Source organism: Mangifera indica, chromosome 6 (assembly GCF_011075055.1).
Source record: "Mangifera indica cultivar Alphonso chromosome 6, CATAS_Mindica_2.1, whole genome shotgun sequence".
Lineage (NCBI taxonomy): Eukaryota > Viridiplantae > Streptophyta > Magnoliopsida > Sapindales > Anacardiaceae > Mangifera > Mangifera indica.
This window is the reverse complement of record NC_058142.1, coordinates 8560854-8573608: the sequence shown is the minus strand read 5'-3', so window position 1 is coordinate 8573608 and position 12755 is coordinate 8560854. Positions and strand designations below refer to the sequence as shown.

Below are 12755 nucleotides of genomic sequence, written 5' to 3'. Positions count from 1 at the left end.
TTCTTCTCTGCTTTGTTCTTCCATTTAAATGTTTAAGATTTATACTTCATTGAACCAGTTTTATGAGACTTGAGCTGATGGCAGGAAATTCTATATTATCACATGTAAGAGACCAATGCATGCATGTCCAATATCATTTAGTATCACATCATAGATACAACAAATGGTTACCATATCACATCATTTTGGATGTGTCTGGTTTAGGTAATCATTTTTTAAAAAATAAATTATTATCACTAAGATTATCTTGAAAATTATTGATTATAAATTATTATTATTATATTTGGATAGATATAATTTAATTAAAATGTTCTTGTGGGGACAAGAGGGAAATTGGAACAAATAGAAGGTGAGGGGGGTCTATATAAATTGAAATGAGAGCCTATCCTCACATAAATTATTAGACTGTTTATGTAAAAATATGATAAAAAATATATATATTATTTTTGTTTTTTTTAATAATAATATTGTTATTATTAAAGTTGATAAATTCTTATGTTTTGTCGGATTTTATTAATAAAACTTGTTAAATTATAGAATAAATTATTGAAAAGAGAAAAATAATCTTATAATAATATTAAAACGATTAAACTATCTTTTTTATAATTTATTAATTGGATTTTGACATTAATCGTTAGCCATTGTCATTCTTTCTCTTTTATTGACCATTTTCTTGGAGTTCTTTTAAGCATTTTCAACTCTTTCTATTGTGTAGTCATTACTAGGCTTCTACAACACCATATCCTTCTTATTGCCCATTGTGCCACTCCCCATCTATGCCATCATCACCTGACTCCATCATCTTCACCATCTATGTTGTACGGTTATTATTTATGTAGATCGAATTATGTTTGGTATGATTAAGAGTTGGATTAATTTAGTAGAAACAATTGGTTTGTTTGAGAGTTCAATTGTTTTTGAAGTGGTCATTCTAAGATTGTTAACTTAGTTGCCTATAACACCATCATCGTCAACAACAAAAACACTTTGACAAGTTAAATTAAATTAAATTATATATATAAACATTAGTTCTCCAAACTTAGCGGTTATTTTGCTTTGACTAACAGCTTGTTATCATTCGACCAAACCCCAACCACCACCAAAGGTAGATTTTTCAACTTCAATTCATTCAATCAACAAATAGAAACTTCTAATATCTATAATTGAAACCCCAATTGATGGAACAATTATTGGGAGGTCACTTTAGAGTACAAGTTACCATTAAGAAGTTGATTGTAGTAGTATACTTGAGGGGTACGTAGAAAGAGCTTAGAAATTGCTTAAGAAATTGTCAAATTCTGCCGAAGATTTAAACAAGAAAAAAATTGTTTCCCTATAGTTGTTGAAACCATTACCAATTCTAGTTGGGGTATTCACTAATATCACAATGGACTTATATTGAAGGGTTACCCAAATCTTACAATAAATTGCCATTCTTGCAATAGTGGACAAGTTAAAGTATGCTCATTTCGAGTAATTAAACCATCGCATAATAGTCCCCACTATTGCTCAAATTTTTTTTTGGACAAAATGTTTAGCTATTAGAAATATATTGGACTTATAAGTGTGGAAATCAAAACTCATATTATACAAAATCAATTGGCTTATATTAATATCTAATCTCTCAAATTTATATAGACTTTAGTCTTTAACATCCTCCCTCAAATGCAACCACCATAGGTTGGTGGGAGGGTGTTGGCTAAGTCCCTTTTTGGACAGATGTGCTGTTACTTGTATTCAAAAATATTTTAGGCTATAAAGTCTACTGTTTGATTTGTACTTTGATACCAAATCAGAAATATACTGAGCCTATAAGTGTAAAAATTGAAACCTATATTACACAAAACCAATTGATTTATATAAAGGTCTAATCTCTCATACTTATATACTACTTACTTATATTGTATTTATTAGATGTAAGAGTTTAAGTCTTCAATACTAACTAACCAAAATATTTTGACAAGAGTCATTTAAATTGTAAAAAATAGGATTGCAACTCTCTAATGCTTACTATACCTATACGGATGGGTAGATAGAAGTTGTGGATAGATGTTCGAAGAATTATTTGAAGTATATGGCTGGAGATATGTCACATACATGGTTTCAATGGATAGCCCTAGCAGAATTTTGCTACAATTCATCCTACCACACCAGCATACAACTGTCCCTTTTCTTAAGTTCTATATGTCTATGCATTGCCAATTCATTTACCTTATTTCCCCAGTGATTCAGACTAATCACTGTACAAGTTTTCAAGCACCAACTTCAAAGGGCTTAGAAGAGCATGAAGGACCTGACAAACAAGAAGATTTCCAAGAATCCGAGATCGGGTTGATGTGAAATTATCATTCACCAAGCTAACCAAAAGTTGCAACACCAATACTTCCAGTCTTAAGTTCTATATGTCTATGCATTGCCAATTCATTTACCTTATTTCCCCAGTGATTCAGACTAATCACTGTACAAGTTTTCAAGCACCAACTTCAAAGGGCTTAGAAGAGCATGAAGGACCTGACAAACAAGAAGATTTCCAAGAATCCGAGATCGGGTTGATGTGAAATTATCATTCACCAAGCTAACCAAAAGTTGCAACACCAATACTTCCAGTCTTAAGTTCTATATGTCTATGCATTGCCAATTCATTTACCTTATTTCCCCAGTGATTCAGACTAATCACTGTACAAGTTTTCAAGCACCAACTTCAAAGGGCTTAGAAGAGCATGAAGGACCTGACAAACAAGAAGATTTCCAAGAATCCGAGATCGGGTTGATGTGAAATTATCATTCACCAAGCTAACCAAAAGTTGCAACACCAATACTTCCAGTCATCTTTTAAAACTATTAGTAGTAGGTGAGATAATATAAATAATAATTTGATTATTATATTTTTTTAGATATTAAAATATTAGTTAATTAATCTATTTTTAATTAATATAAAAAGTGATATAATAAATATTTTAGAATAATTATATTAAAAAATATTTAAGTAAAATAATATAACAGTATTATTTTATTATCTCTAACAAAACATAATAATTATTTATATCTATCAAATTTTATCTAATTTTTTAAATGTAGTAATTATTTCTATTCAATAATCTTTTAAATAATTTATTTTTAAAATAATTTTTTAATTTTAATAATAAAATATTATCTAAACCAGTCGCACCCTTAATGCATTTGAAGGGAGGATGATTGTTATTGATCAAAATTTTGCTTTATGGAGTGAAGGCCAGGAGGGAAGATTGAAAACAAATCATTCAATGCAGATTTCTCCAGGTAGTATGATGTCGTTTGTTTACAGTTATGAGCTGTTAATTTTCTCTTTAATCTCACATATTTGTTTCTTCTCCAAGTTTTCTTCAATAATAAAGTTTGGTTAGCATTTACAATGGACAATTGTACATTTTTGTAATTTTAAGCAAACCTATACCTTGCAAGTTTAAGCTAAAGACAACAAATCAAAAACACACTACTAGCGACTCCATTCTTGCAATTTGAATGTCCGACAAACACAATACTGATGACTCCATTTTTGTCATCCATCCAGTGACCCTCGAGTTTGTATAATATTGTTGATGTCTTTGAACTATGATTGAATTGATGAAAATGAGGCCAAGTGTGATAGTTTTTACAGTGGTTAGGGTTTCAATTGATTTCTGATGATTATTTTTCATATTTAGTTGTAGATTTCGTTGGATTGCATTGTTTTTTGACAGAGAAGAAAGTCATGTGCAAGACGCACATATTCACAAAAAACTCATTCGCATGCACATTCGCTTGTGCAACGATTCACATAATTTTTTTTTTTGTAATATTCATTTTTAATGGTCAATCAAAATGAGTTTAATTAATTTTTATATTTCATCCAATGACCCTAATTTTGTATAATATTATTGATATAATAATGATATTATTTTGTTTTGAGCCGTGATTAGATGCAAATGGGGCCAATTATGATGGTTTTTGTAGTGCTTAGGTTTTTTAGGGTTTAAGATAATTTGGCCAATTTAGGGTTAATTTGGTTAGTATTTTTTTGGTAAAATGTCGGATTTTATATTGTAATGATTTATTTGAAAATTTTAGTGGTATTTTAGTTAGGATTTTACTTAATTGTATTGTTGTTGATAGAGAAAAACGTCGTGCACAAGCCATACATTTTCATAGAAAATGCATGCACATGCCCATGTTTGTCTCTATTAATTTCACAATCAAATGCAAGTAAATGCTACAAGAATTAATAATAATTCAATTATTAATATAAATTTTCACAACAAGTTTTCAATGATGATATACTGTTGGAGTGTGTTGTTATCAAGTGTGTCGAGAAAAAAACATGGCTAAAGGGAATGTAACTTCTAAAAATTCGTTTTTTTTTTTTAAAGGCCAAAGACTATTTCCCACCCAAGGTTTAGCGTTTTCTCAAAAGTCTCCCCTTTAACTATGGAAACACCAAACACCCACCCATAGTCGGTTAGATTTAACCAAACCCTAACGCCTGAAAATTTTATCTCCTTTTGCCCCCCTAAACTTTAAAAACTAAAATTTTTCCCTACCCTAAGTTTTAAAAAATGGCAGTTTCACCCTAGGGTTTGGTTTTGAAATCTCCGGCGACCTCTCCGACTCCGTTGCCGACGGCCGCTCCCTCCCGAAACAACCTCTCGTTCTGACGATCTCTTTCCTCTCGTTTGGAGGTCCGATCGGCGCTCGGAGACACCTTGGGAGACGAAGAACTTCGTCGGGAAGACTCTCCCGACGAAGTTCTTCGTCTCCCACGGCGTCTCCGGGCGCCGATCGGACCTCCAAACGGGAGGAAAGAGATCACCGAAATGAGAGGTTGCTTCGGGAGGGAGCGGCCGTCGGCAACGGAGCCGGAGAGGTCGCCGAAGATTTCAAAACCAAGCCCTAGGGTGAAACTGCCATTTTTTAAAACTTAGGGTGGGGGAAAATTTTAGTTTTTAAAGTTTAGGGGGGCAAAATAGATTCTATTTTAGTTTATTTTTAATATTATAACAAAAATAACGATTTTACCCCTACCACCGTTAGGGTTTGGTTAAATCTAAACGGTCATGGGTGGGTGTTTGGTGTTTTTATAGTTAAAAGGGGGACTTTTGAGAAAACGCTAAACCTTGGGTGGGAAATAGTCGTTTGACCTTTTTTAAATTACTCAACTATGAACCATGAGAGCTTTGTTCTTATTTTCTAAAATTATTAAAAATTAATTCCGTGAAATATGAGGGGTGTCTCGTGATTTAGCGAAAATTTGAAAACGCTAAGGGAATTGGTGTATTCGTACTCGGTGAATCACTTCATCGTCTGTTAAACCCTAAATTCAAGCTTGGTTGCATTGGCGTTTTGAAGAAAACTAGCGGGAAAATTCTTCATCCTTTGAAGCTTGATAGCTTTATTTTCTATTACAGAGATTGAACCAATCAAATTCGAAAACGAAAGAGATATATGGGGAGAAGAACAGGAGGCCGAAGTTTCAACGCCGCCATTCTCCTCCGCCGTGTGGAATCATGCAAAAAGACTTACTCAACGATCGATCAAGTTGTCCGTGATCTCCGTTCAATTTATCCTGATTATTCACGGCTACCGGAGGCATCTTTCAGAAAATTCGTACACGATAATCTAGATTCTTCTCGCCTAAGATTGAATAACAGTTCAACCTCGAAAGCCGCCATTGCGGCTTCAGCTTCACCGAAAACGAATCAAAGGAGAAGAATTGACGGTGACGAAGAGAGATTACACCGGTTGGAGAATCAGCATGTTAAACGAAGGAGAATGAGTGATACATCATTGTCTGCGTCGAGTTCGGAGTCCAATTCGGAGTCAGATGATGAGGATGAAGAAGATGGGGCGGTTTCAACTTCGGAAGAAGCTATTTTTGGAGAGAAAGTTGAGCCAGAGTTTGATTTAATGAAGGCTATGTTACGACATACATACTCAAGTAATTCGAAGTCAAAGAATGAAGAGAAGATTGTAGAGATTGAAGATAGTGACAGGAAGGTTGAGCTAATTGATCTAAGTAAGAAAGGGTTAGAGGCTGAGATGAAGAAAGGAGTGGGTTCGGGTAGTGGGGCTGTGAAGGAGAAAGAGGGGCCAAGGTTTAGGGACTTGGGAGGGATGGAGAGTGTGCTGGAGGAGTTGAAGATGGAGGTGATCGTACCCTTGTATCATCCACAGCTGCCGCGGTGGCTGGGAGTGAGGCCAATGGCAGGGATTTTGTTGCACGGTCCACCTGGATGTGGAAAGACCAAGTTGGCTCATGCAATTGCCAATGAAACTGGTGTTCCTTTTTATAAGATTTCGGCTACTGAAGTTGTGTCTGGTGTATCTGGTATAGATTTAGTTTTCTTATGCTTCTTGATGTTTACTTGTTTCAATGGGAAATGGGATTGTAATGATTATCCGTGTAGCTTAAATGGGTAATAGTAGATGAGCTTAATTATTATCAAAGTTAATATGGGAAAACAATTGTGGTTCATATGAAGTGTTATTCTTGTAAGCATTTTCTGTTTAAAGAATTTGGTCTCATATTAAATTTTCTTCATAATGATTTATCATTCTGCTTAGGAACTTATCAGCATTTCATTGGAACTTGATGTATATATTTTCAGCTGAAAAGTGATTTTCATCTAGAATCTTACTTGATGGAAACTTTTATTGCTTAATACATCTCCTTGAGCTATGTTTTTTACCACATGCTGGGAAGCTTTATTAGAAGTTTTGTATTCATACTCTATGGTGCTGCCACATGTTTATGATTCCTCTTTAATGTTCTGAAAATTGCAGGTGCTTCTGAAGAAAATATCCGAGAGCTTTTCTCTAAGGCATACAGGACTGCACCATCAATTGTATTTATTGATGAGATTGATGCAATTGCTTCAAAAAGAGAGAATCTGCAGAGGGAGATGGAGAGACGGATTGTGACTCAACTAATGACTTGCATGGATGAATCTCATAGACTTGTACAACCAAGTGATGAGAATTCTAACTCAGATAAGTCTGATTCAAGACCTGGTTATGTTCTTGTAATTGGAGCTACTAACAGACCAGATGCTGTTGATCCTGCCCTAAGGAGGCCTGGAAGATTTGATCGTGAGATTGTTCTAGGTGTTCCAGATGAAACTGCAAGGATACAGATACTTTCTGTGCTTACCCGAAATCTAAGATTAGAGGGTTCTTTTGATCTTGTAAAAATAGCCAGGTCTACCCCAGGGTTTGTCGGAGCTGATCTGGCTGCCCTTGCCAACAAGGCTGGAAACCTTGCCATGAAAAGAATCATAGACCAAAGAAAGTCTGAGCTCTCTAAGGATTCTATATCTGAGGAACATACTGATGAGTGGTGGAGGCAACCATGGTTGCCTGAAGAGATGGAGAGACTTACAATAACCATGTCTGATTTTGAGGTATTTAGAGCTACATCTTTTAATTGTACTTTTACTCCTTAAAAATAGCAGTATCTGATTAGCAAGTTAGTTTTTTCATTTCAGTATTATGATCTAATGTCTTGCATATCTGCTTAGATTTATCCTTAATGCACAGCTTTGTTTTTGTTTCAAATATTACTTAGCTGGGATAAACTGTTGTTCCTTTACATTATTTGTATTGGGCTGCTGTTGTTTTTATAGGAACTGTATTGGAAGTTAAACTGTACATCCATTTTCAGTGCTATTATCATTAATAATTCATAAGTTTCTTTCTTGTAGTGTTTACCTTATTTTTGACATTCTTTATCTTGTCTGCCTTGTGCCGCAGCACATAGTTAAGCACACAGATGAATTATATGGTTATGCTTACTGATCTAGAAATTCATTACATACAATGCGTTATGTGGTCATGTTTGATACATTTGTCATGACATGGTGGTATGCTAATTAATGATACTACCTATCAGATTTTATTGTTATTATTATTATTATTTTTTTTTGTGGGGTTGTATAAATTACTTTTAACTGCATTTGCTAATTGGATGACTTAAGATGACAGAGCCAATATCTTTCTATGCCATATCTGCAGGAAGCAACTAAAATGGTTCAACCCTCATCAAGAAGAGAAGGATTCTCTAGTATCCCGAATGTTAAATGGGAAGATGTGGGTGGGCTTGATTTCTTAAGGCATGAGTTTGACCGCTACATAGTTAGGCGTGTAAAATATCCTGAGGAGTATGAGGTGATTATAAATGATTTCCGTTATCCTAATCTGTTTTTCTCTTTGCTTAAATCATATAATTTATTGGAAGTGCCAAAAGATGAAAATATAAGATTAGTGTGAGCCATCCCAAGGAAGACTTTGGGAATAAATTAATGGTTAAAGGGTTAGACACATTTCACTTCTGAAAAGGAAATGCCCATATATATGAGTATTGGATTAGTTTTCTGGTTCTTGAATTTTTACGCTTATTCAGGGATTCGGAGTTGATCTAGAGACAGGATTTCTGCTTTATGGGCCACCAGGTTGCGGTAAAACACTTATTGCCAAGGCTGTGGCTAATGAGGCCGGAGCTAATTTCATTCACATTAAGGTTAATTATCTTGACTTTAATTCTTATTCTTAGTTCTCAATGAAGTTCCTTTTGGCACTTCTATTTTTTTTCCTGCATTTTTATGTTTGATTTGATAATTAAAGATTTGGCTATTTTAGGGCCCTGAGCTCCTCAACAAATATGTTGGAGAAAGTGAGTTGGCAGTTCGTACATTATTCAGCCGTGCAAGAACTTGTTCACCATGCGTACTTTTCTTTGATGAGGTTAGTGGCTCCTCTCCTTGAAAATTGAGAGTGCTGGTTAGATTTTTTTTTTTTTAATTTGCATTTCCAAGTGTTGGCTATTGCTTTACATTGTTTTGTAATGTTTTTAATTCATTTCATTCTCCCTAGGTGGATGCTCTGACAACAAAGCGAGGGAAAGAAGGGGGTTGGGTGGTTGAGCGACTTTTGAATCAGGTTAATATGATCTGCAATGACTACCTATAAACATAATCATGATGTGCTGACAATCTATTATACAATACAGATTAAATAAATCTTTTTTTTAACAAATGTAGTTACTTATAGAGTTAGATGGAGCAGAGACGCGGCGGGGTGTTTTTGTCATTGGTGCCACCAATAGGTACAGTATTATTGTTTGCTGTATTTCAATTTGCTTTGGTAAGGACTGCCCTATCTTTATCCTTTAGTCTGGGGCATTGGCAGGCCTGATGTCATGGATCATGCAGTCTTAAGGCCTGGTAGGTTTGGTAAACTTCTCTTCGTCCCTCTGCCCAGCCCAGATGAGCGTGCATTGATCTTAAAAGCTCTTGCAAGGAAGAAGCCTATAGATGCCAGTGTGGATTTGTCTGCCATTGCACATACGAAGGCCTGTGAAAATTTAAGTGGAGCTGATCTAGCTGCACTGGTTTGTCTTCCTTTTAGCACTCTTTTTTAACCCTGTACTTGCCCTGAAATCTATTTTCACGCTTGCTTAACTTTGTATGCATATATCTGTGGCCAGATGAATGAAGCTGCAATGGCTGCATTGGAAGAGAAAGTAACAACTAGCAGTGGCTCCTCGGATCTGACTCCATTCACAATCAAGATGACTCATTTTGAACAAGCGCTAGGTAAAATCAAACCATCTGTCTCTGACCAGGTATGATTACTTCTGCTAACCCTATATCATTCAATAAACTCCTGTTTTGCTCCTCACATTTTACCATCTGAAATGCAGCAAATACAGAGATACCAGATTTTATCAGGGAGCTTAAAAGCAGCATGAAAAGAAAGTTAATGATATCTCCAGATGAACAAATTCTTCTCAATGACTGAATCGCCCAACATATAAGTCATGGATATTACGATGCTCCTATAGAATATGTTGCTATGGTATGTTTTTGTGTTTTATGATTGACTGAATTGCGGGACAAAGAAGCCATCAATGAGAAAGAAACTCAAATACTTCATCTTCATGGGAAAAGTTTTTTCAGAAGCTTAGGTTCAGGTTTTTTGTTTGTTTTGGCTTATTTTTTAGTCCTTGGAGAGAGTTTGGATTGACAGAAGCAGAGATCATGTAACTAGCCATTTTTACTAAGTTAATGGATACAAGTAGTACATTTTCATAGTCTTAATTCATCTTTGATCCCAAACCAAATGTTGCAACCGGAACACGATACCAATTACATGCAAAATTAAAACTTTATATTAATTATAGGGTTTATTTCATTGCCCCTAACAATATTGCGACTTGTTAAAAACCTGTAGAGTTTTTAACTTATCTGCCCATTCAATTTTTTTTACAGTATAAAATGGGTAATTAATTAAAATAGGCAAAAAATTTGCCGCTTATACGTTTTTAGGCCAGCTAACAAATGTTTTACCAAAATAAGCAAACCAATATTTTTTTACCTGTTTTACCCTTACGTTAAAAACCCTAGTAAAACATATTTTGAAAGTTTCTTTGCCGAAAACGGAAAAAAGGAGGCCGAAAGCAGCAATCTGAAAATACAGAGCAAAAATCACCGTCACCGGCGAATATTAGAGGAAAAATAGCCAAAATCTGTTCGAAGTGATAAAATATATCAACAATGGCTTCCGAGGTTAGCTACAGTTTATATTTATTTTATTTATTTGGTTGATGTAATCTCCATTGATCGGTTGAAAATAATTTATTGTGGATATTGCTTAATATTGGGATGTTATGTTATTGATTGAATGATTATGAGAATGTGCGTCGATTTACGGTGGATATAAGGGTAGTTATAATGCTTGAGACGGTGGCTAGGGTTTGCACAGTAAAACCTAGTATATTTTTTTTATATATTTGCGTTTGGAATGGTAATAGATGGCTGGAAGTATGGCCGTCGGAAGACGAACGTGACGGAAAGTTGCAGACGACGGAACCGCGCAAACCGCGCAAACCGCGCAAACCGCGCAAACTGCGCAAACCGCGCAAACCGCGCAAACGCAAAGCCGCGCAGACCGCGCAACGCAAACTGCGCAAACCGCGCAAACCGCGCAACGCAAACCGCGCAAAATCGCGCAAAATACGTTCTGCACTGCGATTCACCTGTTTAAATTTAAATTTATTGAATCAAACTTATATCATTTCATTTCATTTTTGACGTGTTTTTTTCAGAAATTTCCTATTAATAATCAAGTTGGTGAGAGAAGATTTAATAATGCGCATGATTTTAGAGTTACTATTAATATTCGAAGTCACAAGGATACGGTACAACATATAAGAGCAAAATTAAATTTACAGCAGAAAATATTATTTAGACAATCATGTTTTGGGCATTTTTTGGATCTTGAAGTCCATGGATATAGTTCAACTTTATTACATAGTGTATTATTTCGACAAGTGAATAAGGAAGAGTTGGGAGAAGTATTTTGGTTTCGGTTAAATGGGATTGATTGTAGATTTAGTCCGATTGAGTTTGCTATGATTACTGGATTAAGGTTTAGTAAAGAATTAGATATGATTGATTACATAACTACAGATTCATTGAATTTTAAAAATAAATACTTTCGAAGTGATAAATCGGTGACTTATAAGGATTTAAGTAAAAGTTTCATGTCTAAGGTGTGGGGAAACAATGATGAAGATGCTGTCAAGATGGCTGCATTATATCTGATACATTATGGATTATTAGGAGCAGATAATCGAAAAGTAGTATCAGAACTTATATTACAGTTAGTAGATGATTGGGATAGTTTCAATAAATATCCGTGGGGGACTATGGTTTGGACGTTGACTGCAGAATCAATGAGCCGAGCAATAGAGAAACGATATGAAGAAGTTATGAATGATCATCGGGCATACGATCCAAAAATTCCAGTGCAATGTTATGCATTAATGGGATTTACAGTTGCATTTCAGGTATCATTCGTTTTAAATATTATTTATATTATTTTTTCTGTTTTGATGCTTAAGTTATTTATTTTATAAATAAATATCCTTATATTTGGGTGCAGCTATGGATATATGAAACTCTCAATAACTTAGGGGGTTTCGTAGCTTGCAAATCTACAGATAGAATTCCTCGTATGTTGAGATAGAAGACACTTGAGAGACCAGGGTGGGATCTTGTTAACTGCCTATTCGAAACTTCTCAGGTATATTAATATATTTTTTATATTAAAAATTAAGTTAATTTGTTATATATAAAAAATTGATACATTTAGTAAAATATTTATTAGGATGTTGTCACTCCTGTCTTGATTCCATCTATTGAGGAAAAGCAATCTGATTGGTTCAAAGAAGTTATGGATTATATGGGGTACACAGAAGAATCTGATGATGATCGTATGCTTATTCAATCTAGTGATGCAATCCAATCTTCTCACCCTACACGTCAAAGTATATCTGTACATAGTCCAGCAAGGTCTGAATGGACTCCACCACCAGTTACTAGGTCAGAGCATCAATCCACACATCGAACATCAATGTCTCCTCGGCAAACTACAAGGAGATCCCTTGGTGTTACACATGCTGCATCCACATCTTCTACTGGATATGTTCGTATTGAGGAAATGTTACGTGGATTCATGGAAACAGTGGAAGAACGTTTTAGACACTTTGAAGAGCGACAAACATCAATTGAAACAAAAGTTTCTGATATGCAACGTATGTTTTATGCCACCCCCGGAGATGAGGTTAGTAAAAATGCCTAAATGATTTTTTTTATATTTAAAATGAGATGATGATAATTATAATCTTTTATAATAACACAGGATGAGTCAGCTGAGGTCATTTTTGAGGTAGCACAGGATGATGA

The 12755-nt window shown here is 34.9% G+C and overlaps 2 protein-coding genes across 2 annotated transcripts; both read left to right on the top strand.

The window, feature by feature from the left end:
- The first annotated feature begins 5290 nt into the window (after nucleotides 1–5290).
- LOC123219492 (cell division control protein 48 homolog C-like) lies at nucleotides 5291–10106 on the top strand. Its single transcript, XM_044641478.1, has 10 exons — nucleotides 5291–6340; nucleotides 6796–7412; nucleotides 8023–8175; nucleotides 8411–8527; nucleotides 8647–8751; nucleotides 8881–8946; nucleotides 9048–9112; nucleotides 9196–9397; nucleotides 9494–9631; nucleotides 9710–10106. Exons 1-10 carry the CDS (start codon nucleotides 5458–5460, stop codon nucleotides 9755–9757), a joined length of 2394 nt encoding a protein of 797 aa, XP_044497413.1. The 5' UTR covers nucleotides 5291–5457; the 3' UTR covers nucleotides 9758–10106.
- Nucleotides 10107–10947: 841 nt separating this feature from the next.
- LOC123219622 lies at nucleotides 10948–12036 on the top strand. The gene is made up of 2 exons (XM_044641627.1): nucleotides 10948–11857; nucleotides 11953–12036. Exons 1-2 carry the CDS (start codon nucleotides 11420–11422, stop codon nucleotides 12034–12036), a joined length of 522 nt encoding a protein of 173 aa, XP_044497562.1. The 5' UTR covers nucleotides 10948–11419.
- The last annotated feature ends 719 nt before the right edge of the window (nucleotides 12037–12755 follow it).

Bases quoted from the DNA above. Each gene is read 5' to 3' on its own strand.
- LOC123219492 (XM_044641478.1), top strand. From the start codon at position 5,458: ATGGGGAGAAGAACAGGAGGCCGAAGTTTCAACGCCGCCATTCTCCTC. The intron at 7,413-8,022 runs GTATTTAGAGCT...CCATATCTGCAG, and splicing joins TAACCATGTCTGATTTTGAG to GAAGCAACTAAAATGGTTCA. The intron at 8,752-8,880 runs GTTAGTGGCTCC...CATTCTCCCTAG, and splicing joins GCGTACTTTTCTTTGATGAG to GTGGATGCTCTGACAACAAA.
- LOC123219622 (XM_044641627.1), top strand. From the start codon at position 11,420: ATGATTACTGGATTAAGGTTTAGTAAAGAATTAGATATGATTGATTAC. The intron at 11,858-11,952 runs GTATCATTCGTT...ATTTGGGTGCAG, and splicing joins GATTTACAGTTGCATTTCAG to CTATGGATATATGAAACTCT.